The sequence below is a fragment of the Macaca mulatta genome, chromosome 20 (genome assembly GCF_049350105.2).
Source record: "Macaca mulatta isolate MMU2019108-1 chromosome 20, T2T-MMU8v2.0, whole genome shotgun sequence".
In the NCBI taxonomy this organism is placed as follows: domain Eukaryota; kingdom Metazoa; phylum Chordata; class Mammalia; order Primates; family Cercopithecidae; genus Macaca; species Macaca mulatta.
The window spans coordinates 5,052,467-5,078,608 of record NC_133425.1 but is presented as its reverse complement, the minus strand read 5'-3'; the positions used below and the strand labels follow the sequence as shown (position 1 = coordinate 5,078,608).

Sequence of the window (26,142 nt, the reverse complement as noted above, 5' to 3'; positions counted from 1 at the left end):
GGGAGAATTGGTGGAGTCCAGGAGTTCGAGGATACAGTGAGCTGTGATCGCGCCATTGCACTCCAGCGTAGGTGACAGAGCAAGACCCCATCTCTAAAACATAAAATAAAAAATAAAAAGTTGTTATTTTTGGAGAGTACGTATTTTATTTTTTCCTTTTATTGTAGTTGACGTGTAACAGTTGTATGTATTAATGGGGTACAGAATATTTTGTAACATGCATGCAGTGCTCAATGAGCAAATCATAGTAATTAGGATATCTACTACCTCAAACATTTATCATTTGGGTTGGACAAAAGTATTTATTAGGGAGTACTGAGTAAAAGTGTGTGTGCTGGTGGACAAAGCCTGGAGGGCAACAAAGAAAACAGTAGTTATGTTAGGACTTTTTTTTTTTTTTTTTTTGAGATGGAATCTCTCTCTGTCACCCAGGCTGGAGTGCAGTGGCATGATCTCGGCTCACTGCAAGCTCTGCCTCCCAGGTTCACGCCATTCTCCTGCCTCAGCCTCCCGAGTAGCTGGGACTAGAGGCACCTGCCACCGCGCCCGGCTAGTTTTTTTTTTTTTTTTTTTTTTGTATTTTTGGTAGAGACAGGGTTTCACCGTGTTAGCCAGGATGGTCTCTATCTCCTGACCTCGTGATCTGCCCACCTCGGCCTCCCAGAGTGCTGGGATTACAGGCGTGAGCCACCGCGCCTGGCCTGAGAGGACTTTTTAATAAAATGTTATATTGTGCAGTCTTTGTATCTGGACACCTCAGTCAATCTCCAAATTTAGGATAGCATAATAGCATAAAAACTATGGATTGGGACCCTCAGAAGCATGTTGAGTCCTAGTTCACCAGGTACGGGCCCTGTGTACTCATGGAGCTGTCTGCTGTATCTGGGATCAGATTCCTGTTTCTTCAGAATGACATGTCCTGTAACCATGAGGAGGTATCCCAAATTGAAGGACCTTCTACAATAACAACTGGCCTCTATTCTTCAAAAATGTGAATTATGGCTGGGTGCAGTGGCTCACGCCTGTTAACAGCACTTTGGGAGGCCTAGGCAGGCAGATCTCCTGAGGTCAGGAGTTCGAGACCAGCCTGGCCAACATGGCGAAACCCCGTCTCTACTAAAAATACAAACGTTAGGCGGGTGCAGTGGCGCACACTTGTAATCCCAGCTACTCCGGCTGAGGTTGGAGAATTGCTTGAACCCGGGAGGCAAAGGTTGCAGCGAGCCTAGATTGTGCCACTGCACTCCATCTAGCCTGGGTGACAGAGCAAGACTCTGTCTAAAAATAATAATAATAAATTAATTAATAATAAAATGTCAGTTACGAAAGACAAAGGCCAGGGAACGTTTGAACCTTGTTCGATTAAACAAGGCGACAAAGACATGACAATTAAATGCACCATGATCCTGAATTAGATCTCGGATCTTGTAATCTCACGGCTACAGGACGTGTCATTTTGAAGAGACAGATGTGAAAAGAGCATTATTGGGACAACCAGCAACATTTGAGTAAGGGCAGTATATTCAGTATTGTATCAGTGTTAGATTTCCTGGGTTGCACATGCATGCTGTGATTATGTAAGAGGATGTTCTTAGGAGATAGGTACTGAAGTACTTAGGAGAATAGTGTCATTTTGTCTGCGGCTTACTCTCAGTCTGTTTTTCTGCAAAAACTGTTGCATGCATGTACACACTCCTAAATCACACCTCATTCCTTATAGACAGGTGGGAAGATACAAGTGTGTGTTAGACATGATTTTCTGGGCTGACAAGAGGGACTGTTCAGTTGGGCAGGGGCAGCCCAAAGTCTTCATAGTTGCTGTGTCTAATCTGAGTGAGAACTGAGATGAGTTTTAGAACGAGAGAGAGATTCAAGAAGAAAGATTCCCAATGCATATGCCAGCTCTTAGTGTTGTGGCTGGAAAGTAGGAGGCATCTGGTGGTGTCCTGTAAAGGCAGGCCGAGAAGATAGCCTCACGTGCCATGAGAAGGTGTTTGAACTTCTTCCATAGACATGATGGGTCTGTTAGGGTTAGGGTGAGGGTTAAACTCTGGCTAAAATGGCTTAAATGATAGTAAGTGTATTTTCTCACATAACATGAAGTTCGAAGGTGGGAAAGTACCATGGTTGCATCACTTAGCCGTTCAGAGATGATCTACCCACCCCAGGTGTTTGTGTTTTTGGCTACCGCCATTCTCAGCATGCAAGTGGTGTCTGCTCTCCTGGCTACAGGGTGGTTGTCACCCGCCCATGACGAGATCTAGTGAAGACGAGGAGAGAGATTTCTTTCTGAGCATCCCTTACTGTTAGGAAGGAACACCTTTTCCACAATGGTCCTGGTTCAGTGTACCTTCAGATTCCCTTAGCTGAGATTGTGTCACCTGCAGAGGGGAATGTGATCATGGTGGTGGGCTTATCTGGTCACTCCCCCTCCTGTGGCCAGGAAAGGTGTTGCCCTTCCTCAGAGGAACCTCCCAGGGAGCCACCTCAGATCATGTGGGTGTTGCCAGCAGCATGGGGCCAGGGGTATTGGGTAAGCAGACATTAGGGTCTGCCACCATGCAGAAAAAATGTTTTAATTTTTTCTTTTTCTTTTTTTTTTTTTTTTGAGATGGAGTTTCACTCTTGTTGCCTAGGCTGGAGTGCAATGGCGATATCTCAGTTCACTGCAACTTCCACCTCCCAGGTTCAAGCGACTCTCCTGCCTCAGCCTCCCCAGTAGCCGCAATTACAGGCGCCTGCCACCACGCCCAGCTCCTTTTTGTATTTTTAGAGGAGACAGGGCTTTGCCATGTTAGCCAAACTGGTCTCGAACTCCTGACCTCAGATGGTCTGCCTACCTCAGCCTCCCAAAGTGCTGGGATGATAGGCATGAGCCACAGTGCCTGGCTGATGTATGGTGTTTTTTGTTTGTTTTTTTGAGATGGAGTCTCACTCTGTTGCCCAGGCTGGAGTGCAGTGGCACGATCTTGGCTCACTGCAAGCTCCACCTCCCGGATTCACACCCTTTTCCTGCCTCAGCCTCCCGAGTAGCTGGGACTACAGGCATCCGCCACCACGCCCAGCTAATTTTTTGTAGTTTTAGTAGAGACAGGGTTTCACCGTCTTAGCCAGGATGGTCTCAATCTCCTGACCTCATGATCTGCCCACCTTGGCCTCCCAAAGTGCTGGGATTACAGGCATGAGCCACTGCGCCTGGCCTGATGTTTTAAAGTATTATACAGCAGCTTATTACACCTCCTGTTATGGATAGCAGTAATAATAATACACAGTACTTAGCATTTACCACCCACAGGCACTCTTTGTTCCCAGTCGGGTTTTACACTTATTTATTCATTTGGTCCTCACAACAGCCTTATGAGGTGTAGAGGCCATTGTTACCCCTAGTTTCCAGATGAGGAAACTGAGGCAAAGAAGGGCTGAGTAACCTACCAAGGTCACATCACTAATGAATGGGGAGCTGGAGTCCAGTGTGGGCAGCCCCAGTCTAGATTCTGTAACCACTAGGAAAAACTGCCTCTGGGTACGTTTTGTGCTTTTTTTTTTTTTTTTTTTTTTTTTTGGATGCTACAGATAATACTAAGATGAACATATTTCTACATACCTCTTCCTTTGCACATACATGAATAGCCTGGCCATCGTGGGTTAGAGTACGTGGGAGATGAGAAGGTAGAGATGACATGTGTAGACCACACTTCAGAGAAAAGTTACTTTGAAAGGGACCAGAAAAAAAGGGTTGTTTTAGTTCCCATTTGTTTCCTTATCAGGAAGGATGGATTATTTTGTTTAGTGTTTTATCTCCCCTTGGGATGATGACCTGCTTATGTCCTTTTATAGTCGGGACTCAGTGTGCTTCTCATCTTCCTGTGTGATTGACATTTACCCTTTTCATATACTACAAATACTTTTAGTCTCTTTATTTTCTTTTATTTTCAACTCTTTGTATTTTCTGTGAATGTCTTTATTATCATTTCCTGCAGCTTCAACACTTTAAGAAATCACTGATTTCATTTTGTGTTAAAGCTAGTTTATTTTTTGTTTTTTAACTTTTAAATAATGTAATTGGCGGGGCACGGTGGCTCACGCCTGTAATCCCAGCACTTTGAGAGGCTGAGGCGGGTGGATCACGACGTCAGGAGATTGATACTATCCTGGCTAACACCATGAAACACCGTCTCTACTAAAAATACAAAAAGTAGCCAGGCGTGGTGGCGGGCGCCTGTAATCCCAGCTACTCTGGACACGGAGGCAGGAGAATGGCATGAACTCGGGAGGCGGAGCTTGCAGTGAGCCGAGATCACGCCACTGCACTCCAGCCCGGGCGACAGAGGGAGACTCCGTCATAAAAAAAAAAAAAAAAAAGTAAGATTGACTTTACTGTCCTTAAATTGCTGTTCATGCAAGTCAGTGCCCAATTCCTTTTCTACACACATACATTGTTTTTTGTTGTTGTTGTTGTTGTTTTGAGATGGAGTCTCTGTGTCGCCCAGGCTGGAGTGCAGTGACGCGATCTCAGCTCACTGCAAGCTCCGCCTTCCGGGTTCACGCCATTCTCCTGCCTCAGCCTCCCGAGTAGCTGGGATTACAGGCGCCCACCACCTCGCCCAGCTGATTTTTTGTGTTTTTAGTAGAGACTAGGTTTTACCGTGTTAGCCAGGATGGTCTCGATCTCCTGACCTCGTGATCCGCCCACCTTGGCCTCCCAAAGTGCTGGGATTATAGGGTGAGCCACTGTGTCCGGCCACACATGCATTCTTAAAAGCATTTTAAAATTATAATTCAGTGAATTTGGGGTCTTCCCATTGTTTTCTTTTAATTTGTATATCTGAGTTTGTCCTCACACCACACTATTATGATAAATCTAGTAGGGCTGTCCTCATCTGTTTAACTTTTCTGTCTTCAGAATTGGAAGGATTTTTTTTTTTTTTCCCCAATAAACTTGTAAATCATTTTGACATTACTCTTTTTTTTTTTTTTTTGAGACGGAGTGTTGCTCTTGTTGCCCGGGTTGGAGTGCAACGGTGCCATCTTGGCTCACTACAACCTCCGCCTCCCGGGGTCAAGCTATTCTCCTGCCTTAGCCTCCGGAGTAGCTGGGATTACAGGCATTCGCTACCACGCCTGGCTAATGACATGACTCTTAAGACATGCTAGTGTTCGTGCTGAATGCCCCATTAGGTTAAGATCGTAGAAACATGGCAGTTGGAGAGCTGTTAAGGTTGCTTAGTTTCTCATTTCCATTTCTGTTTAATTTCTAGATTTTGGATCATTGTTTGACTTGGAAAATGATCTTCCTGATGAGCTGATACCCAATGGAGGAGAATTAGGCCTTTTAAACAGTGGGAACCTTGTTCCAGATGCTGCTTCCAAACATAAACAACTGTCGGAGCTTCTACGAGGAGGCAGCGGCTCTAGTATCAACCCAGGAATAGGAAATGTGAGCGCCAGCAGCCCCGTGCAGCAGGGCCTGGGTGGCCAGGCTCAAGGGCAGCCGAACAGTGCAAACATGGCCAGCCTCGGTGCCATGGGCAAGAGCCCTCTGAGCCAGGGAGATTCTTCAGCCCCCAGCCTGCCCAAACAGGCAGCCAGCACCTCTGGGCCCACCCCCGCTGCCTCCCAAGCACTGAATCCGCAAGCACAAAAGCAAGTGGGGCTGGCGACTAGCAGCCCTGCCACGTCACAGACTGGACCTGGTATCTGCATGAATGCTAACTTTAACCAGACCCACCCGGGCCTCCTCAATAGTAACTCTGGCCATAGCTTAATGAATCAGGCTTCACAAGGGCAGGCGCAAGTCATGAATGGATCTCTCGGGGCTGCTGGCAGAGGAAGGGGAGCTGGAATGCCATACCCTACTCCAGCCATGCAGGGCGCCACGAGCAGCGTGCTGGCTGAGACCCTAACGCAGGTTTCCCCGCAAATGACTGGTCACGCGGGACTGAACACCGCACAGGCAGGAGGCATGGCCAAGGTAAGTGAGCTGACGTGCTTTCAATACTTCCTACCTAACCGCGGGCTTTCCCTCTGAGTAATACGTAAAATGGGACCTTGTGGCCCACTCCTGTTTCTCCTCTTGGGCTCTGCATGTGCCACTCATACTTGGAAGATACAGATTTCTTTCTAGGTTAAAGATCTCTGCACCATTTCTGTCTTTAAAATGAGAATTCTTAAAGAAGTAGGATAGCTTGCAGGTCAGGCAGTTGGAAAATACAGGGCCTGATGTGTCCATGAACCTGTTAAAGGTTGTTTCCTGCCTCTGTACCGCCCACTGAGGAGGTGATTGTTAGTCTGTGTGCTCCTCTATGGGTACCCAGTGAAGTGTCTGTTGTCACAGTGTCCATTTCACTGAATGAGAAAGCTGTGTTCCAGAGTTGTCAGCTCACTCTCTGCCATGTTAACAAGCAAGAGGTGGCAGAGCTGGGGAGAGGCATGGGCATTCGGGTCCCAGAGGAAACACTAGTGCAGTGGTGCTTGAAGTGGGGTCCCCCAGACCAGCAGCAGCAGCAGCAGCAGCAGCAGCATGCCCTAGAAGCTTGTTAGAAATGCACACTTCTATATTGACTCAGAAACTCGGGGTGGGGCCTGGGCTTTAAGAAGCCTCCAGATGGATGCTGGACGCAGTGACTCATGCCTGTGATCCCAGTACTTTGGGAGGCTGAGGTGGGTGGATAGCTCAAGTCTAGGAGTTCAAGACCAGCCTGGGCAATGTAGCGAAACCCTCTTAAAAAAAAAAAAAAAAGGCAGCAACAGGAGCCTCCAGGTGGTTCCAAGCTCACCCACATCCCCCCAACACACACACACACACACACACACACACACACACACACACACACACACACTCTCTCTCTCTCTCTCTCTCTCTCTCTCTCACACACACACACACACACACACACACACACACACGGCCAAGAGCTCTGCTAGGGTAGGGAAAGGCCTGGACTGGGATTTGCAGCCACCAGCCTTACAGCTGCCTTCTACAGTAGGAACTGAACTTGGATAAGAGGGAAGGCATATGCTTAGATAGATGTGAGACAGCTGGAAAAGCCCAGGGCTGACAGGGAGGAGTGCAGAGAAGGAAGCGCCGCCTATTCCCACTGAAGCGACAAACACTGTGGATGCTCTGCAGCCAGAGGCTTCTCAGCGGCAGCCACCAGGCACGCCTTCAGGCAGTAAATTCCGCACATCCCAGAACAGAAAATCAGTTTGGGTTGTTCTTTGGATTTGTTTAGTCCCAAGTAGGAGTGAGGGAGAAATAAGAGTAGTACACAGTTTCCCCACAAGGTTGGTGAGAGCGTTGGGTGATGGGTCCGAAGCCCTGTGACTGTCGGAAACAAGGAGAGGATTTTTTTTTTTAACTTGAGAAATGAAGGTGGAGTAATTCTCAGTGTTTAAATTGCATTTGTCTCTTTTGAAATGTTAGTAGAGGGGAACGTGAACTTAAATTTTACTTGTACCTGGCATTTGAAGAAGAGTCTGTATGAGTGTGTCATTTAGAGTCGATTGAGAAGGAATTTCTCATGGGTTTATGGTTCCTGGAGAGATGAGCTGATCCGTGTTCCTCGTCCTAATTCAGTCATCACTCTATTCCTTACTACCCATTTTTAAAACTCCGTCTATTCTGGAGAGTTTAAATCATACGAAGTCGACATAATAGTATAAAACAATGATTCCCAAACTTTTTTTTAATCTCAAGACTCCTGAATAATCTTAACAATTACTGAGGACCCCAAAGAGATTTCTTTAATATGTGCAGTATACCTCTCAATGTTTACTGTGTTAAATAGTAAAACAGAATTTTGAAACACATTTCATTATCCGTCCAGCTCAGTGGTATCACATATCACAAAGTAACTAGAAAACTAGATCTACTGTGTTCTTGTGAGAGAATGAGAGGGAAAAGGCAAATCATGTCTTAGTATTTTATGGAAATAGTTTTGACATCATGGTCCCCCTGAAAGGGCTGGGACCCTGGACTGTACTTCAAGAGCTTTTGATAACATGTATGTAGAAGTTAGACTTTGTAGACCTAAACACAAAGCCATTGTCACATGTTAACAAATTTAATAGTAACTTCATGTCATACAGTATCCACAGAATAGCCACGTTTCCAGTGGTCTCATATGTTGTAATTTGTTTTTTTTTTTTTCGAGATGGAGTTTCACTATTGTTGCCCAGGCTCTGGAGTGCATTGGCGCCATCTGGGCTCACTGCAACCTCTGCCTCCTGGGTTCAAGTGATCCTCCTGCCTCAGCCTCCCGAGTAACTGGGATTACAGGCGCCTGCCACCACACCCGGCTTTTTATATTTTTAGTAGAGTCGAGACCAAGCTGGTCTCGAACTCCTGACCTCAGGCAAACCGCCTGCCTCGGCCTCTCAAAGTGCTGGGATTACAGGCGTGAGCCACTGCGCCCGGCCTGTAATTAGTTTTTATAGATTTTAACTGAAAATGTACATTTCAGTCAGTTGATATGCCTCTTAAGAATCTGTTATCTGTTGGTCTGTGGGATCCTTACAGTTTATTTATTGAAGAAACATGTTTTGGTTGTTGTCTGCTATTTATCCTGGGAAGTGTCTTCCAGAGGTTGGACTTTGCTGATTACACCTGTAACACTTCATGCTCCTCTGTCCACCCAGGCTTTTCATTCCATCCTGGGGTTCCTTTACACAGAGTGGTCTTTCTTTCAAACAGGAACTCTTGGATGTCACTGTTTGGAAAGTGAGCCTCGTTAGCATGCTGGGGACAGTTGTCTCTAGTTTCCTATAGGTATCTCAAAGCAGCCCACTAGAGGTGGGTAGAGTGCATTTTTTAAAGATGTGTCATGGCCTTTGGGTGGAATGAAGGACCAAGTCGTGGTGGGCAGAAAGTGAGAACAAGAGACAAGTCCATTTTAACCCATTCCCTCTCTAGAACCTTATGACAGCAGAGCCAACTAGATTTTAAAATGCACAGGGAAAAGGCAATTTTTTTAAAAGATAATTTTGTTTTAAGAACTGTTACACAGGAAGTACATCCTATGAAATAATTAAAATAATAGGAAAAAAGCAGCATCCTCCTTACAGGTAAAGTTTTAAAATACATAATGAAACCAGACTGCATAAGCACCTTGCTGTTTTACTTGACAGTGTACCTTGATGGCTTTCCGTGACACTGCACAGAGATTTTTTTTTTCTTACTGATAGCAAAGTATTCCATTATATGATGCATCATAATTTATTGATCTTATCCTCTGAGGATGAACGTTTGGATTGTTTCTGACTTTTCACTAGTACAACAATGCCTGTCCACATATTACATGGATTAGATTCTGAAAAGGAAAATTAATGGGTCACAGACTTGTTAAAAGTTTTGTTTTTAGAAAGTAAACATGCATGTGATTTAACAACAAACAACCGTAAAAATACTCTAAGGGTAAGAACCAAAGAGTTAATCCTTAATTCTTGAATTTTGGTTCTCCCAAATTCTCACCAAAGGCAACTATTATTTCTTATCTGTCCCACTAGAGATGGTGTATGCATATAGAGGCGTAGAGAGAGGCGTGTGGGCATGTGTGTGCTATCTCCCCAGACATAAAGAGTAGCATTACAGAACATTTTGCTGTGAGTGTAGATGTTCACCTCCCCACCCACGGCTTACCAATACAAGTTGGAAATTCTTCCATGCTCCGTGTAGCTGTCAGTCATTCTTCATAGGTACAATAGGAATTCCTGATTTGGGTGTATCATAATTTAAGGACTTGTGCTATGTAGGCTGAGCACATGTAGGTTATTCCCAGTGTCTTGCTGTTTTCACAGTTTTACTTTGAACACATTGTACATACATCTTTGTACAGCTGAGTGACCATATCTGCTAGATAATTTATTGGACGTGGAATTTCTTTTTTTTTTTTTTTTTGAGACGGAGTCTTGCTCTGTGCCCCAGGCTGGAGTGCAGTGGCGCGATCTCGGCTCACTGCAAGGTCCGCTTCCCCGGGTTCACGCCATTCTCCTGCCTCAGCCTCCCGACCAGCTGGGACTACAGGCGCCCAACACCTCGCCCGGCTAATTTTCTTGTATTTTTAGTAGAGGCGGGGTTTCACCGTGTTAGCCAGGATGGTCTCGATCTCCTGACCTCGTGATCCGCCCGTCTCGGCCTCCCAAAGTGCTGGGATTACAGGCTTGAGCCACCGCACCCGGCCTGGACGTGGAATTTCTGAATTAAAAGATACTGAGATTTTAAATAAGCGTAATCTCAGATACTCTTCAGAAATATTGTGCAAATTACACCTTCACCAAGAGTGGATGAGTCTCCATCCAGATCTTGACCAACACTGAATATTACCATCCTTTTACTTACTTGACATTCTGTTAAGCAAATTGTCTTCTTTGTTAAGTGTGGCTTTTCATAAGGTCACTGGCAGTTGTATTTTACTGATTGTTCGTAATCTTTGTCCATTTTTCTCTTGAATTGTTTGTCATTTTTTCTCATTAATTTATATTCTTAAGTCTCTTAAAACATGTTTTTCCCCTTTGTTATTTGCCATAGTCTGTTCCACCAGGAATATGGTCACATAGGTTTACAATGTTTTTACCAAGTGTATGTTTTCAGTTTGTATAGAAACACATTTATCCATTTATTTCCTTCATGACTTTTAGGTTTTATGTCACATTTTAGAAGTACTTTTTCAGGCCGGGCGCAGTGGCTCAAGCCTGTAATCCCAGCACTTTGGGAGGCCGAGACGGGCGGATCACGAGGTCAGGAGATCGAGACAATCCTGGCTAACACGGTGAAACCCCGTCTCTACTAAAAAACACAAAAAACTAGCTGGGCGAGGTGGCGGGCCCCTATAGTCCCAGCTACTCGGGAGGCTGAGGCAGGAGAATGGCGTGAACCCAGGAGGCGGAGCTTGCAGTGAGCTGAGATCCCGCCACTGCACTCCATCCTGGGCGACAGAGCGAGACTCCGTCTCAAAAAAAAAAAAAAAAAAGAAGTACTTTTTCTATTAAAAAATTATGAAATATTTTCCTGTATTTTTCTCTTTATTACTTGACTCTTTTTTTTTGGAGATAGGGTCTCAGTTTGTTGCCCAGGCTGGAGTGCAGTGGCATGATCTTGGCTCACTGCAACGTCCGCCTCCTGGGCTCAGGTGATCCACCTGCCTCAGCCTCGCCAGTATCTGGGACTACAGGCACGCAACACCACACCTGACTAATTTTTGTATTTTTTTGTGGAGACAGGGTTTCGCCATGTTGCCCAGGCTGGTCCTGAACTCCTGAGCTCAAGCAATCCACCCACCTTGGCCTCCCAAAGTGCTGGGATTACTGGCCTGAGCCACCGTGGCTGGCCTCCTTGAATCTTTAACTCAATTTATTTTGGCATAAGGAGTGAGACACAGAGATCCAGCAGTATATATTTTTTCATGTTATAATCATCTTAGTACCATTTATTTAGATTTCGGTAATCCATCTTTTCTCCCGCTGATAACGATATGCTATTTTTGGTATATACCTTTTTTTTTTTTTTTTTTTTTTTTTTTGAGACGGAGTCTTGCTGTGTCACCCAGGCTGGAGTGCAATGGCCAGATCTCGGCTCACTGCAAGCTCCGCCTCCCGGGTTCACGCCATTCTCCTGCCTCAGCCTCCCGAGTAGCTGGGACTACAGGCACCCGCCACCTCGCCCGGCTAGTTTTTTTTTTGTATTTTTTATTAGAGACGGGGTTTCACCGTGTTAGCCAGGATGGTCTCGATCTCCTGACCTCGTGATCCGCCCGTCTCGGCCTCCCAAAGTGCTGGGATTACAGGCTTGAGCCACTGCGCCCGGCCGGTATATACCTTATTCTCTTTTCATATATATAGGATTTGGGTCTTATTTCTGAGCTCTTTTCTTTAGTTCCATTGATCTTTGCTTGTTCCTGTGCCAGAAATGTATTAACTTAGCTGTGTGATGAATTTTAGTATATGACCACACTAGTTATTTCTCACACAAGTGGTTCTCAACTCTGTCTATACTTTATCAGATTTATCTGGAGAGTTTTTAAAAATATGATGCCTGAACCCCACTACAGAGCAATTAGTTAGAATCTGGGGGATATGATAGAAGCATTCATATAGTGTGTAGTTCCTCAGATGATTTTCATGGCAGCCAGGGTTGAGAACCCCATTGTGTTAGATAAATTTAGGACTTTTTGTTTTCAAATTTTAAAAACAAAAAATCTTTGGAATTTTGGATTTATAAGAATCAGTGCAACTTTATAAGTCATTTTAGGAGGGATGTGACATTTTAACAGTTTTGTGACTTCCTGAGTCTTCTTATGCGTGCAAATTATCTTTTCTGGGGGTCTTATGTTGCTTGGAAGCATAGTATGGTTTTATCTGTGTAATCTTTCTCACTAAGTTTATTTCTGGAGGTATGGGGTTTTTGTTGCTGTTGGTGATGAGTTATATTTCATTATCTAACCGGCTATTTTAATACAGGAAAGATGTTATGTATATGCTACTCTGATAATCTGGCTGCTTTGTGGGATTATCTTAATTATTCTAATATGTTTTCAGGAGATTCTCTTGGGTTTTCCAGGGACATAGTCATCTTTTGCATTATTGATACTCTTATTTTCTCCTTGCCAATATTTTTACCAGTGTTTATGCTCTTAGGCATCACTGTCACGTATCCTACTTAAATGGAGGTGTATCTAGTGTTTTTTTATTAAGAATAATGTGAGTTTTGGTTTGCAGTCAGTAGTATATTTCTTTTAAAGTCGGGGCATAATCTGTTCCTCATAAAATAAATGATAAAATCTAAATGTTAGGTTTTATCAGATTTCTTTTTGATACCTACCTATGTTGATTACCCTGTGATTTTTCACTTTCCGTTTATTTATGTGACAGATTATCTGTGTAGGTTTTATAATATCAAATTGAACCATCTCTGTAATTGTAAAATCAAAAGTTAATGTATTGCTGAGTTTTAATTGCTAGTGTTTCATTTAGAATTTTGTTTCTCATTTATCAGTGATGAAATTGATCCATAGTTCTTTTTGTGCTTTGTCAATTTTTATATCAGTGTTATATTAACTTGGTCAAAAAGAGTTTGAAAGTCTTTCATATTTATTTTCTGAAGCAGTTTAAATTAATTTGGAATTATCTATTCCATGAAGAATTGAGACTTCACCCTTACAGTAATGTGGGTCTGAAGCCTTTTTTTTTTCTAGGAAGTGACTGAAGATCTTTGACAACAGTGCCGGTCGTGGTGGCTCACACCTGCAATTCCAACACTTTGGGAGGCTGAGGTGGGAGGATTGCTTGAGCCCAGGAGTTCAAGACCATCCTGGTAACATAGGGAGACCCTGTCTTTAAAAAAAAATTTAAAAATTTGCTGGTCATGGTGGCACATGTCTCTGATCTCAGCTACTCAGGAGGCTGAAGCAGGTGGATCGCTTGAGCCCAAGAGTGCAAAGTTGCAGTGGACCAGAATCGCACCACTACACTCAAGCATACCAGCAGAGTGCGACTCTGACTCAAAAAAAAAAAAAAAATCTTTGACAACAACTTTATTGCTATTTTCTATAAATATTGGCTCTTTTAGGCTTTTAGTAGTCTCTTAGGTCAATATAGTTTTTATGTAGTAAAGTCTAAATTTGCTTTGATTTTGAGAAAAACTAAAAGATACTTAACTTTTAATCTTTGTTTTAAAAAAATAGGAGGTAGGCAAGTCCCATGTTACAGATTAAGAAGTGGAGGCCGCCAGTGAGTGGCAGAACCAGGTTTTTTTTTTTGCATCCACACGGTCTGGCCGGGGGACTGCTAACACTAACGCAGTGCAGTCCGTTCTTTTGTAAGGTTTGCAGTTTCTGTTTTAGTAGAAAATTCTTTTCATCTAGTCTTTAAAATTTATTAACTTAAAGCTGTGCAAAAATGTGTGCAGTTCTTTGTCATTGTTGATGTTTGTGATTATTTCTCCTTTTCTCATTCCTAATTTTTTTTTTTTTTTTTTTTTGAGATGGAGTTTTGCTCTTTTTGCCCAGGCTGGAATGCAGTGGCGTGATCTCGGCTCACTGCAGTCCCCGCCTCCCAGGTTCAAGCGAATCTTCTGCCTCGGCCTCCTGAGTAGCTGGGATTACAGGCACCTGCCACCACGCCCGGCTAATTTTTTGTATTTTTAATAGAGGCGGGGTTTCACCACGTTGGCCAGGCTGGTTTTGAACTCCTGACCTCAGGTGATCTGCCCACCTCAGCCTCCCAAAGTTCTGGAATTACAAGCCTGAGCCACCACGCCCAGCCATCTCATTTCTAATTTTATGTGACTCTTAAAATATTTACAGTAGGAAAAACACGACCCGTGTTGACAACATGGCAATATTAACAATACATGGTATTACTGTTTTTTTCTTTTGCTTACTCTTGTGATAGAAGGCATGATAAGACTTTTTTAAATAAAAAAACAAAATAATACAGTTGCTTTATTTCGACAGTAGCAAAACTTAACATGTAGTCTTACGAGGGGAGCGTGTGCTCATTTTCTACTGAAAATAACTCCTATACTTGTCCTCTAGAAAGAAAGGAAAAAAGATCAATTTAGGTGGGATTTAGAAGCCGTACAGACACTCTCTCTCGGCTACAGGTGTTGAGAGATGTTGCTTGGCACAGAGATGACCGAAGGAAGTCAGAAGCTGGTAGAAAGAGGAAGGTGTAATTTCGCGTCAAGGGGTCCGGAGGCATTCTCATTTTAAGGTTGATAAGAATTTGCTTTTGTGATCTTAGAAATCTTTTAAGTACTTTCTTTTAACTAACAAATCTGAAATGTGTCCAAAATAGTTTGTATGGTAATCCATCTTCACAGGGGGTCAGATTAGGGCTTATTTTTTGAATAAAGTTTTTGGAATATTCGTCTTTTTTAGAAAGTGGTCAGAAAACACAGGGCTTGATTTTTGACTAGAGGTGTTCCTGGAGTAAAGGTTTTAAATTAGATCAGCTCCCAGGACTCAGTCAGTCCATCATTTTGGTCAGATACTGTAAAGCAGTGGTTCCCAAACTTTGAACATTCAGCAGAGTCACTGCAGGCTTGTGAAGACAGATTTCTGCCTCCAACTTTCTAAGTTTCTGATTCAGCAGATTTTGGCCGGGACCTGAGAATTTACAGTTCTAACCAGCTCACAGGTGACCCTAATTGTGGCGATCAGGGACCACACTGAGAATCCGTGCTCTAAAGGAATGGAGTGGCGGAATATAGTCAGGAAAGAATTAGTAGAACCAAGTTGACTAAGAAATGACTAATCTACCTTGTCTATTTTGGGTAGATTATTGGAAATCTCTAATTTTATTTATTTATTTTGAGACAGGGCCTCACTGTCACCCAGGTTAGAGTACAGTGGCATTATCGTGGCTCCCTGCAGCCTCGAACTCCTGGGCTCAAGCAGTGCTCCAGCCTCAGCCTCCTAAGTAGCTGATACTACAGGTGTGTACCATCATGCCTGGCTAATTTTTTTTGATTTTTTAAAAATAATAGATTCTCAGCTGGGCGCGGTGGCTCAAGCTTGTAATCCCAGCACTTTGGGAGGCCGAGGCGGGTGGATCACGAGGTCAGGAGATCGAGACCATCCTGGCTAACATGGTGAAACCCTATCTCTACTAAAAATACAAAAAACTAGCCGGATGTCGTGGCGGGCGCCTGTAGTCTGAGCTACTCGGGAGGCTGAGGCAGGAGAATGGCGTAAGCCCAGGAGGCAGAGCTTGCAGTGAGCCTCTCCAGCCTGGGCGGAAGACGAGACTCTGTCTCAAAAAAAAAAAATTGATTCTCTTATATACACCTTTATTTGTACTGAAAATTGTAAGAAGAGCACAAAGTTTCCTCTTATTGCAACCCAAATTTTTCTTATTATTACACTCTAGCCAAACTACCCAATGCTTTCTTTACCCACAAGTGACTTTGCTTCAAATTCTCGATGTTGGGTTTCATCTCACTGACTTTGGGCTTCTAAAACACATGGGGATACTTACGTCCTCTTGGCTTCTTTGAGTCAAACAGTAGAGCTGAAGTATACTGAAGTTATTCAGATACGTTCAAACTACACAGACCCATTATACGTCACTAGTATCGTGGTAGAAAGGAAAAGATACAAGAAAAATACATCCTAGAACTCATCAAAATTTTTGGTATATAGTGTGTTGTAGCATAGAGTAGCTTTCTCAACCTGCTACATAAAATTACCAGCAAGAATAAAAAGTACAAGAATAAGGTTTATGGCTGAAGTGGCTCAGTGTTGTAATTCCCTATTCTAGCACTCTCAAAAGTACCCCATCTGTTACACATGCAGAAACTGCAGCAACATCTGAAATGTCCACTTCTTGATTCATTCTGAACTCCCTTAAGCCCAGTGTTTGTTGGTTCTCTTTCAAGCCTAGGACATCTGCCAAGTAACAGGTATCTCAATTTTGCCATCCTTTCTTTTTGCATAGACAGCAGTATTCTTCATCTTCTCCTGTCAAGCAAGTTGTCTCTGATTTCCCTGAGGATCATTGCTCCAGTATACTGTTGTTGGGGTGAGCCTTCTGGTAGAGGGGAAGAGAATTTGGTACTAGGGTTGATAGTCAAATTACAAAGGTTCTTCATCAACATTTCAGAGCCTGGCTAATTTTTGTATTTTTAGTAGAGACGGGGTTTCATCATGTTGGCCAGGCTGGTCTTGAACTCCTGACCTCAGGTGATCCTCCTGCCTCGGCCTCCCAAAGTGCTGGGATTACAGACGTGAGCCACCTCACCTGGCCTTACGAATTTCTTTTTTAAACTTTTTCATTAAATGAGATTGCATATGAATATTAAATGGATTGACACACACATAGTACTTAGTATACTTACTGCAGCAGCAGTAGTAATAGCAGCAGCTCAGACTGCCTTCTGCAGATGTAGTGGCTAATTGCTTTCAAGCCTGGCATGGGCTCTGGAATAAGCTGCCTCAGTTCACATCCAGGCTTCACTAATTATTAGCTATGGGAAACTTATTTAATTTCTCTGGGTTTTAGGTTTTTTTGGCTTTTTTTTTTTTTTTTGAGACGGAGTTTCGCTCTGTCGCCCAGGCTGGAGTGCAGTGGCGGGATCTCGGCTCACTGGAAGCTCCGCCTCCCAGGTTCACGCCATTCTCCTGCCTCAACCTCCCGAATAGCTGGGACTACAGGCGCCTGCCACCATGCCCGGCTAATTTTTTGTGTTTTTAGTAGAGATGGGCTTTCACCGTGTTAGCTAAGATGGTCTCGATCTCCTGACCTCATGATCCGCCCACCTCGGCCTCCCAAAGTGCTGGGATTACAGGCGTGAGCCACCGCGCCTGGCTTTTTGGCTTTTAAATGAGTATAAGAGTAGCTGCCATTGAGAATTGTTCTATCCATTAAAAATAGATAATAATCTCTATCTTACAGAATTGCGTGCCGATTAAATGAGATAATGTATGTAACATTCTTAGTATATGCATAGGTTTACTGAAAACCTTTCAGAGAATATCGAGTAGTGAACTGGTGAGGTGCTTTGCCACATAAAATATTTGAGATAGCCACAAAACATTTGAAGTGATAATGAGACTGCTTTTCAAATGTTTTCTGACAACTTTTTTTGGTAGTAAAAATAGCTGTTGAGCTTGGTGGCTCATTCCTGTGATCCAGCTACTTGGGAGGCAGAGGTGGAATTATTGCTTTAGGCCAGGAATTTGACACCAGCCCGGGCAACAGATCAAAATCCTATATCAAGTTTTTAAAAGTTGATGTTTGTTACACAAAATTAGCACAGAAATGTCTAGAAAAGAAAATCTTGCTTATAAGCCTATCACCCAGTCATACTTGGCACTAAAGAAAACATACTCCTGATGTTTTCTCTACCAGTCTTTTATCTATAATTATGTATCTTTTTTAAAGTCAAAGTTGGAGTAGTATTTCCAGTTAACTTTGTGGCTGATTATTTTCTGTAACACAAACTGAATGAATGTTTGGCATGATAACAACAGTGAAGATTTTTATTTGACGTATCTCCCAGGTGACCATCTTGAAGAGTAACTTAGACATGTGTCGCTTAATGATGGGGGTGAAATGCATCCTTAAGTGATTATGTTATTGTAGGAACATTATAGAGTAGTTATACAAACCTAGATGGCATAGCGTATTACACACCTAGGCTATGTAGTATACCCTGTTGCTCCTAGACTCTAAATCTGTACATCATGTTACTGTAATGAATACTGTGAGCAGTTGTAACAGTGCCACAATGCTAAGTATTTATAAACCTAAACATTTCTTTACATAGAAATGGTATAGTAAAAAATACTGTGTAAAAGATTTAAACTGGTACACCTGACCAGGCACTCAGTTCCATGCCTGCAATTCCAGCACTTCAGGAGGTTGAGGCAGGAGGATCACTTGAGCCTATGAGTTGGAGACCAGCCTGGGCAGCATAGATCCTGGTGTGTGTGGCAGGGGTGGGCGGGTGTGTGTGTAAAACACACCTGTATAAGGCATTTACTATGAAAGGTGTTTGCAGGACTGGAAGTTGCTGTGGATGAGTGAATGAGTGGTGAGTGAATGTGACAGCCAAGAATATTGCTGAACACTGCTATAGACTTTATAAACACTATACACTTAGGCCACACTCTTTTTATTTATTTTTTTAATTTCAGTAATAAATTAACCTTGGCTTACTATAACTTTTCACTTTATAAACTTCAGCTTTTTAAAAACTTTTTTATTCTTTTCTATTAACACTTAGCTTAAAACACAAACACACTGTACAGCTGTACAAAAGTATTTGTGCTTATTCTATAAGCTTTTTTCTATTTTAAAATTTTTTATTTTTATTTTTATTTTTTTTGAGACAGAGTCTCGCTCTGTTTCCTAGGCTGGAGTGCAGTGATGCAATCTCCACTCACTGCAACCTTCGCCTCCCGGGTTCAAGCAATTCTTCTGCCTCAGCCTCCCGAGTAGCTGGGATTACAGGCACATGCTGCCACGCCCACCTGATTTTTTGTGGTTTAGTAGAAACAAAGGTTTTACCTTGTTGCCCAGGCTGGTTGCAAACTCCTGAGCTCAGGCAATGCGCCCGCCTCAGCCTCCCAAAGTGTTGGGATTACAGGCGTGAGCCACTGTGCCCAGCCAGTTCTTTAATTTTTTAAACTTTTTTGTTAAAAACTAAAACATAAATGTACACACACACACACTAGCCTAGGCCTGTACGAGGTCAGGATCATGACCTCCACATCTTGTCCCACTGGAAGGTCTTCAGAAGCAATAACATGTATGGAGACTGTCATCTCCTATAATGACAATGCTGCCTTCTGGAATACCTCCTGAAGGACCTGCCTTGAGGCCATTTTACAGTTATGAAAAAGTAGAAGGATTATACTAATAAGTGTAGTAAATACATAAACCAGTAACATACTCATTTATTATCATTATCAAGTATTATGTACTATACATAATTGAGCCATGCTTTTATACAGCTGGTAGTGCATAGATTTGTTTACACCAGCATCTTCACAGACACCTGAGTAGTGCCTTATGCTATGACAGTTTCAACAGCTACTACATCACTAAGCCATTGGAATATTTCAGTTCCGTGATAATCTTATGGGACCACTGTATATGAGGTCTGTAGTTGTCTGAAATGTTGTTATGCAGTACATGACTGTACTTGTATGAAAAACCATTATCTTCGTTACTTTATCAACTAAAGGTAGCTATTAAGATCTGGAGTTAAAGAGCTACGTATATTAATTTTTAAAATATTTTTATTCTTTTATTATTTTGGAGTTGTAATTTACATAGCATGAAATGCACAGATCTTATGTTTGTCAAAACCCTTTACCCATGTAGCCCATACCCCTATCAAGATTCAGGACATTTCTCTTAGCCCAGAAATTTCCTTTGTATGCCTCCGTTTTTCTGTCCCCACTCATCCCCGCACAATTACTGCTAATTTCTTTTTTTTTTTTCTTTTGAGACTGAGTCTCACTCTGTCACCCAGGCTGGAGTGCAGTGGCACAATATTGGCTCACTGCAACCTCCACCTCCCGGGTTCAAGCAATTCTCCTACCTCAGCCTCCAGAGTAGCTGGGACTACAGGTTTGCACCACCATGCCCAGCTAGATTTTGTCTTTTTGGTAGAGACAGGGTTTCACCATGTTGCCCAGGCTGGTCTTGAACTCCTGACCTAGTGATCTGCCACGTCAGCCTCCCAAAGTGTTGGGATTACAGGCATGAGCCACTGCGCCCGGCTGCTAATTTCTTTGACCATGGATTGCTTTGCCTGTTCTCAGACTTCATATAATGGAATCTTGTAGTACGATGACTTACAATATGTGCTTTTTTTATAAGGCTTCTTTTGCTCACAACTTGTTTTCTGAGATTCATCCGTGTTGTTGGCATGAACTAGTTATTTTTTATTGCTAAATGGTATTCTATTTTGTGACTATAGCATAATTTGCTTGTCTATTCTCCCATTAGTGGACATTGGGGTGGTTTCTAGTTTGAAGCTATTAAGAATAAATCTGCTGGGCGCGGTGGCTCATGCTTGTAATCCCAGCACTTTGGGAGACCGAGGTGGGCGGATCACGCAGTCAAAAGATCAAGACCATTCTGGCTAACACGGTGAAACCCCCATCTCTACTAAAAATACAAAAAATTAGCCGGGCATGGTGGCAGGTGCCTGTGGTCCCGGCCACTCAGGAGGCTGAGGCAGGAGAATGGCATGAACCCGGGAGGTGGAGCTTGCAGCGAGCCGAGATCGCGCCACTGCACTCCAGCCTGGGTGACAGAGCAAGACTCCATCTCAAAATCAATCAATCAATTAATCAGTCAATCAATCAATCAGTTTTCTGTGGGCATTTTTGTACAACTTTGTTTGTGGGTATAGAAGTTTTCATTTCTTTTAGATAAATAACTAGGAATGAAATTGACTGTACAAGGAGGTGTCTGTTTCTGGACTTTGTAGTCTAAGAGCAAACTATAGCCCACAGGCCACATCCAGCCCTATGACCTGTTTTTATATGGCCTGCTATGTAAGAGTGGATTTTATAGTTTTTAAGGATTGTTTAAAAAGAAAACAATCTGGAATGGAAACCATAGGTCATCTGCAAAGACTAAATTATTTATTAACTGGTGGTACTTCATAGAAAAAAAAATCCCTGTACCTCTGTTCTAGTCTATTCAATTGATCTATTTTTCTATTCATTTAGTTTGTTTTTAAGAAAAGCTTTTAAAGATTTAATTTTTTTTAGAGTAGTTTGGGCTTCACAATGAAATGAAGGTACAGAGATTTTCCATCTATCCCCTGTTCTCCTAGTTCATAGTCTCCTCCATTATCAACATCTTCCCCAACTCCCCTGTCTAGAACGGTACAGTTGTCACAGTCAATAAACTGGTATTGATACATCATAATCAACCCGAAGTCTGTAATTTACATTAGGGTTCACTCTTGGTGTTGTACATTCTGTGGACTTGGACAAATGTATAATGATGTGTATCATTATAGTGTCATGCAGAGTATTTTCACTGCCCTAAAAGTCCTCTGTATTTCACCTCTTCATCCCTCTCTCCTCCCGCGAAACCCTGGCAACCACTGATTCTCTCCATAGTTTTGCCTTTTTGTAAAGTTACCATCATACAATGTATAGCCTTTTCTGATTGACTTCATTCATTTAATAATAGTATTTAAAGTTCTTCTGGGTCTTTTCATGGCAATTATCCCTTTACCTACTGAAAGACTTCATGGTTGCTCCCAAGTTTTGGCAATTATGAATAAAGCTGCCATAAACATCCATGTGCAGTTTTTTGTCTGGATGTAAGTTTTTACCTGTTTTGGGTAGATGCCAGTGAGCACAATTGCTGGATCATATTGTAAGAGTATGCTTAGTTTTGTGAGAAACTGCAAAAATGTCTTCCAAAGTGTCTGTATCATTTTGCATTCCCGCCAGTGAAGAATGAGAGTTCCTGTTGCACTACATCCTCCCCGGCATTTGGTGTTGACAGTGTTCTGGATTTGGCTTTTCTAATAGGCAAATAGTGGTATCTCATTGTTTTAATTTGCATTTCTCTGATAAGCTATGGATCATCTTTTCATACGCTTATTTGCCATCTGTGTATCTTCTTTGATGAGGTGTGCGTTGAGGTCTTTGGCCCATTTTTAAACCTGGTTATTATTGTTGAGTTTTGAGAGTTCTTTATATATTTTTGCAAATAGATCTTTATCAGATGTACCTCTTGCACATATTTTCTCCCAGTTTGTGGCTTGTCTTCTCATTCGCTTGACATTATCTTTGAAGGGGCAGTTTTAATTTTAATGAAGTCCATTTTATCAATCATTTCTTTCATAGATGAAGCTTTCATAGATGTACTTTAGTTTTACAGTAAGTATTAAAGTCAGGTTGCTTAGTTTCTCATTTTCATTTCTGTTTGATTCCTAGATTTTAGATAATTATTTGTTGCTAGTGTGGAGAAGTATAATAAACTTTTCTGTATTAATGTTGTATCTTGTAACCCTTCTGAACTCACTTATTAATTCTATAAGATGTCTTAGAATTTTCTGGGACATATCTGAGAATAAAAATAACTTGTTGCTTCCTTTTTCATCTGTATGCATTTTATTCATTTTTCTGGCTTTAATGTTCTGCCTAGGACCTCTAGTGCAATGTTTTGTTTGTTTGTTTTGGGTTTCTTTTGAGATGGAGTCTTACTCTGTAGCCCAAGCTGAAGTGCAGTGATGCTGTCTCGACTTGCTGCAACCTCCACCTCTGGGGCTCAAGCGATTCTTGTACCTCAGCCTCCTGAGTAACTGGGATTACAGGCATGCACCACCACACCCAGCTAATTTTGTATTTTTAGTAGAGACGGGGTTTCACCATGTTGGTCAGGCTGGTCTCGAACTCCTGACCTCAGGTGATCCGCCCACCTTGGCCTCCCAAAGTGCTGGGATTATAGATGCGAGCCACCATGCCCAGCCAGTACGATGTTTAGTAAAAGCAGTGACAGTGTTCTTCCCTTGTCTTATTCATGACCTGTGGAAAAAAGCATTCGGCCTTTCGTTAAGTATAATGTTATTGTAGGCTTTAGGTATCATTCATTAGGATGAGGAATTCTGTTAGTAGTTTGCTGAGTCTTTTGATCATAAGCGATTACTGAATTTTATCATGTCTTTTCTTCATTTATTGAGAGGAATCATAGGGTGTTTTTTTTAAAATTTGAATGTGAATTACATCTTTCTGAATGTTGAACCAACCTTACATTCCTATGAGATAACTCCACTTGATTGTGGAGTGTTAATCTTTTTCATTTATCACTGGATCTGATTTATTAGAATATTGTTCAGGATTTATGCTTCCACAGTAATGTGCTACATAACGAATTTTGGTCAACAGCAGTACTACATATACAACAGTGGTCCCACAAGATTATAATATATTTTTACTGTGCCTTTTCTAAGTTTAGATACACAAATACTTACAATTGTGTTAACAGTTGCCTCCAGTATTCAGCACAGTAACAAGCTGTACAGGTTTGTAGCCTGGGAGCAGTGGGCTGTACCGTACAGCCTAGGTGTGTAGTAGGCTGCACCATCTAGGTTTGTGTAAGTACACGCACAGTGTGAGTTCCCACAGTGACCAGAATCACCTGATGACACTTTTCTCAGAAGATATCCTTGTCTTTGGGTGAAACATGATGGGTATATTCATGAGTGATATGGGTCTATAACTTTCTGGTTTTTTGGAGTGTTCTTATTTGGTTTTGGTAACAATAATATACTGGCTTCATGAAGTTACCTGGGAATTGTTCCCTGTCTTCTGAAAGTTCATCTAAGATTAGTATTATTTATTCCTTAAATGTTTGATAAAATTCACCAGTGAAGCAATCCAGGTCTGGAGTTTTCCTTGTGGGAAGCTTTTAAAATTATGATTCAGTTACTTTAATAGGTATTAGTTATTCAGATTTTCTGCTGCTTGTTCCTCATTTTGGTAATTTGTATTTTTAAGTAATATATCCATTTTATTTAAGTTCTTGAATTGATTTGGCATAAAGGTGTTCATAACATTTCTCCACTGTTCTCTTTTTTTCTTTTTTCTTTTTTTTTAGCTGAGTCGGAGTCTCCCTCTGTTTCCCAGGCTGGAGTGCAGTGGCACAATCTCAGCTCACTGCAACCTCCACCTCCTGGGTTCAAACACTTCTCCCACTTCAGCCTCTCAAGTAGCTGTGATTACAGACGTGTGCCACCACACCTGGCTAAGTTTTGTATTTTTAGTAGAGGAAGGGTTTCGCCATGTTGGCCAGGCTGGTGTCGAACTCTTGACCTCAAGTGATCCGCCTGCCTCAGCCTCCCAAAGTGCTGGGATTAGAGGCGTGAGCCACCATGCCCAGCCTCTCTACTCTTTTCTTAATGTGGATAGAATTTACAGTAATGTCTGGTGTGCTCTCTTGTTTTTCCTGCCTTGATCTAGGTTGGGGTTTGTCCATTTTATTGGTATTTTCAGAGAGCCAGCTTTTGATTTTGTCAGCTTTTTCTTGTTTGTTTTCTATGTCATTTATTTCTGTCTTTATTTTCTTCTGCTTATTTTGGGGTAGAAGTTTGTATCACTGATTGTAGACTTTTCCAATATTAACATTAGGGCAATAAATTTCTACTCAAACCCTGTGCATCTTTTTCATTTACCATTTCTTTGAATCCTTTAAATCCATAAACCAAAAAAGTACCCCAAATACTGTTGTTAATTGCATCTCAAATTTTAATACATTTTAAAAATTAGTTTAAAATGTTTATATTTTGCATGTGACTTATTCTTTGACCCATGAATTATGCTTAAGTGTGTTTAGTGTAGGAATTTTGCAGATACTTTGTTACAGGTTTCTCACTCCACTGTGTTGAGAGAATGTGCTTTGTATGATTGTTGTCCTTTGAAACTGGAGACTTGTCTTACAGCCCAGCAAATGGTTTTTCTTGACAAATATTCTGTCTATACTTGAAAAGAATGACCAGGCGCAGTGGCTCATGCCTGTAATCCCAGCACTTTGGGAGGCCAAGGCGGACAGATCACTTGAGTTTGAGACCAGCCTGGCCAACATGGTGAAACCTGTCTCTACTAAAGATAGAAAAAAAAATTAGTAGCCAGGCATGGCGGTGCGCATCTGTAGTCCCAGCTGCTTGGGGAGGGGGCTGAGATACAAAAATCACTTCACCCTAGGAAGCAGAGGTTGCAGTGAGCTGAGATCGTGCCATTGCACTCCAGCCTGGGCAGAGGAGCAGAAACTGTCTCAAAAAAAAAAAAAAAAGAATGTGTATCCTACAGTTGTGGGATGTGATGTTTCATAATTGTCAATTAGAATAAATTGGTTGATGGTGTTCAAATCCTTATTGATTTTTTTTGTTCTGTTGGTTACTAAGAGAGGATTGTTAAAACCTACAATTATAATTGTAGGTTTGTCTAGTTTTTCATTTAGTCAGAACAAAATGTAACTACTTGTTTCGTGTAGTTTGAAACTCTTATTAGGTTAATATGTGTTTTGGATTGTTATGCCTCTGGTAAATTTAGCCTTTTATCATTACGAAATATTTGTTTTTGCTGATATTCTTTGTCTCCTTTTTCTTATGTTTAATGTGGCCTCCTTATGATTAGCATTCACAATTTTTTTTTTCCACTCTTTTTGTTTTGTTTTGATACAGGATTTCACTTTCACCTAGGCTGGAGTGCAGTGGCGCAATCTGGGCTCACTGCAACCTCTGCCCCCACCCCCGGTCAAGTGATCCTCCCACCTCAGCCTCCTGAGTAGCTGGGACCACAGGCACACACCACCACGTCTGGCTATTCTTTTATGTTTTTAGTAGAGACAGGGTCTTGCCATATTGCCCAGGCTGGTCTCAAACTCGATCTAGCAATCTCCCCACCTCGGCCTCTCAAAGTGCCGAGATTACAGGCGTGAGTCACCACATCCAGCCCACTCTTAACTTTGTCTTTACATTTAAAGTATGTCTCTTGTAAACAGCATAGCATTAGATATTGTTTTAATTTATTCTGATAACCTTAGTCTTTTAATTGTAGTGTTTGGTTTATTTATATTTAATGCTGATAATTGTTGAGTTTAAGTTTCTGATCTTTTTTGTTTTCTGTTTGCCCCTTCCATGTTTTGTTCTTTTTTTTTCCTCCCTTCCTG

The 26,142-nt window shown here is 42.0% G+C and overlaps 1 protein-coding gene and 2 long non-coding RNA genes across 4 annotated transcripts in view; 2 read left to right on the top strand and 1 right to left on the bottom strand.

Annotated features, from left to right (window-relative positions):
• CREBBP (CREB binding protein) overlaps nt 1-26,142 on the top strand; it is a 157,978-nt gene that overhangs the window by 25,710 nt on the left and 106,126 nt on the right. For both annotated transcript variants that reach the window (XM_015125407.3, NM_001260715.1), the window contains 1 exon segment: nt 5,259-5,971. In XM_015125407.3, the coding sequence (XP_014980893.1) occupies nt 5,259-5,971 (713 nt within the window).
• Nucleotides 8,130-13,508, top strand: LOC144337891 (uncharacterized). The gene is made up of 3 exons (XR_013411526.1): nt 8,130-9,142; nt 10,899-11,123; nt 13,402-13,508. It is a non-coding gene; the product is annotated as an uncharacterized LOC144337891 (long non-coding RNA).
• Nucleotides 10,874-25,664, bottom strand: LOC144337877 (uncharacterized). Its single transcript, XR_013411511.1, has 2 exons — nt 24,216-25,664; nt 10,874-11,181 (listed from the first exon to the last, which is right to left on the bottom strand). It is a non-coding gene; the product is annotated as an uncharacterized LOC144337877 (long non-coding RNA).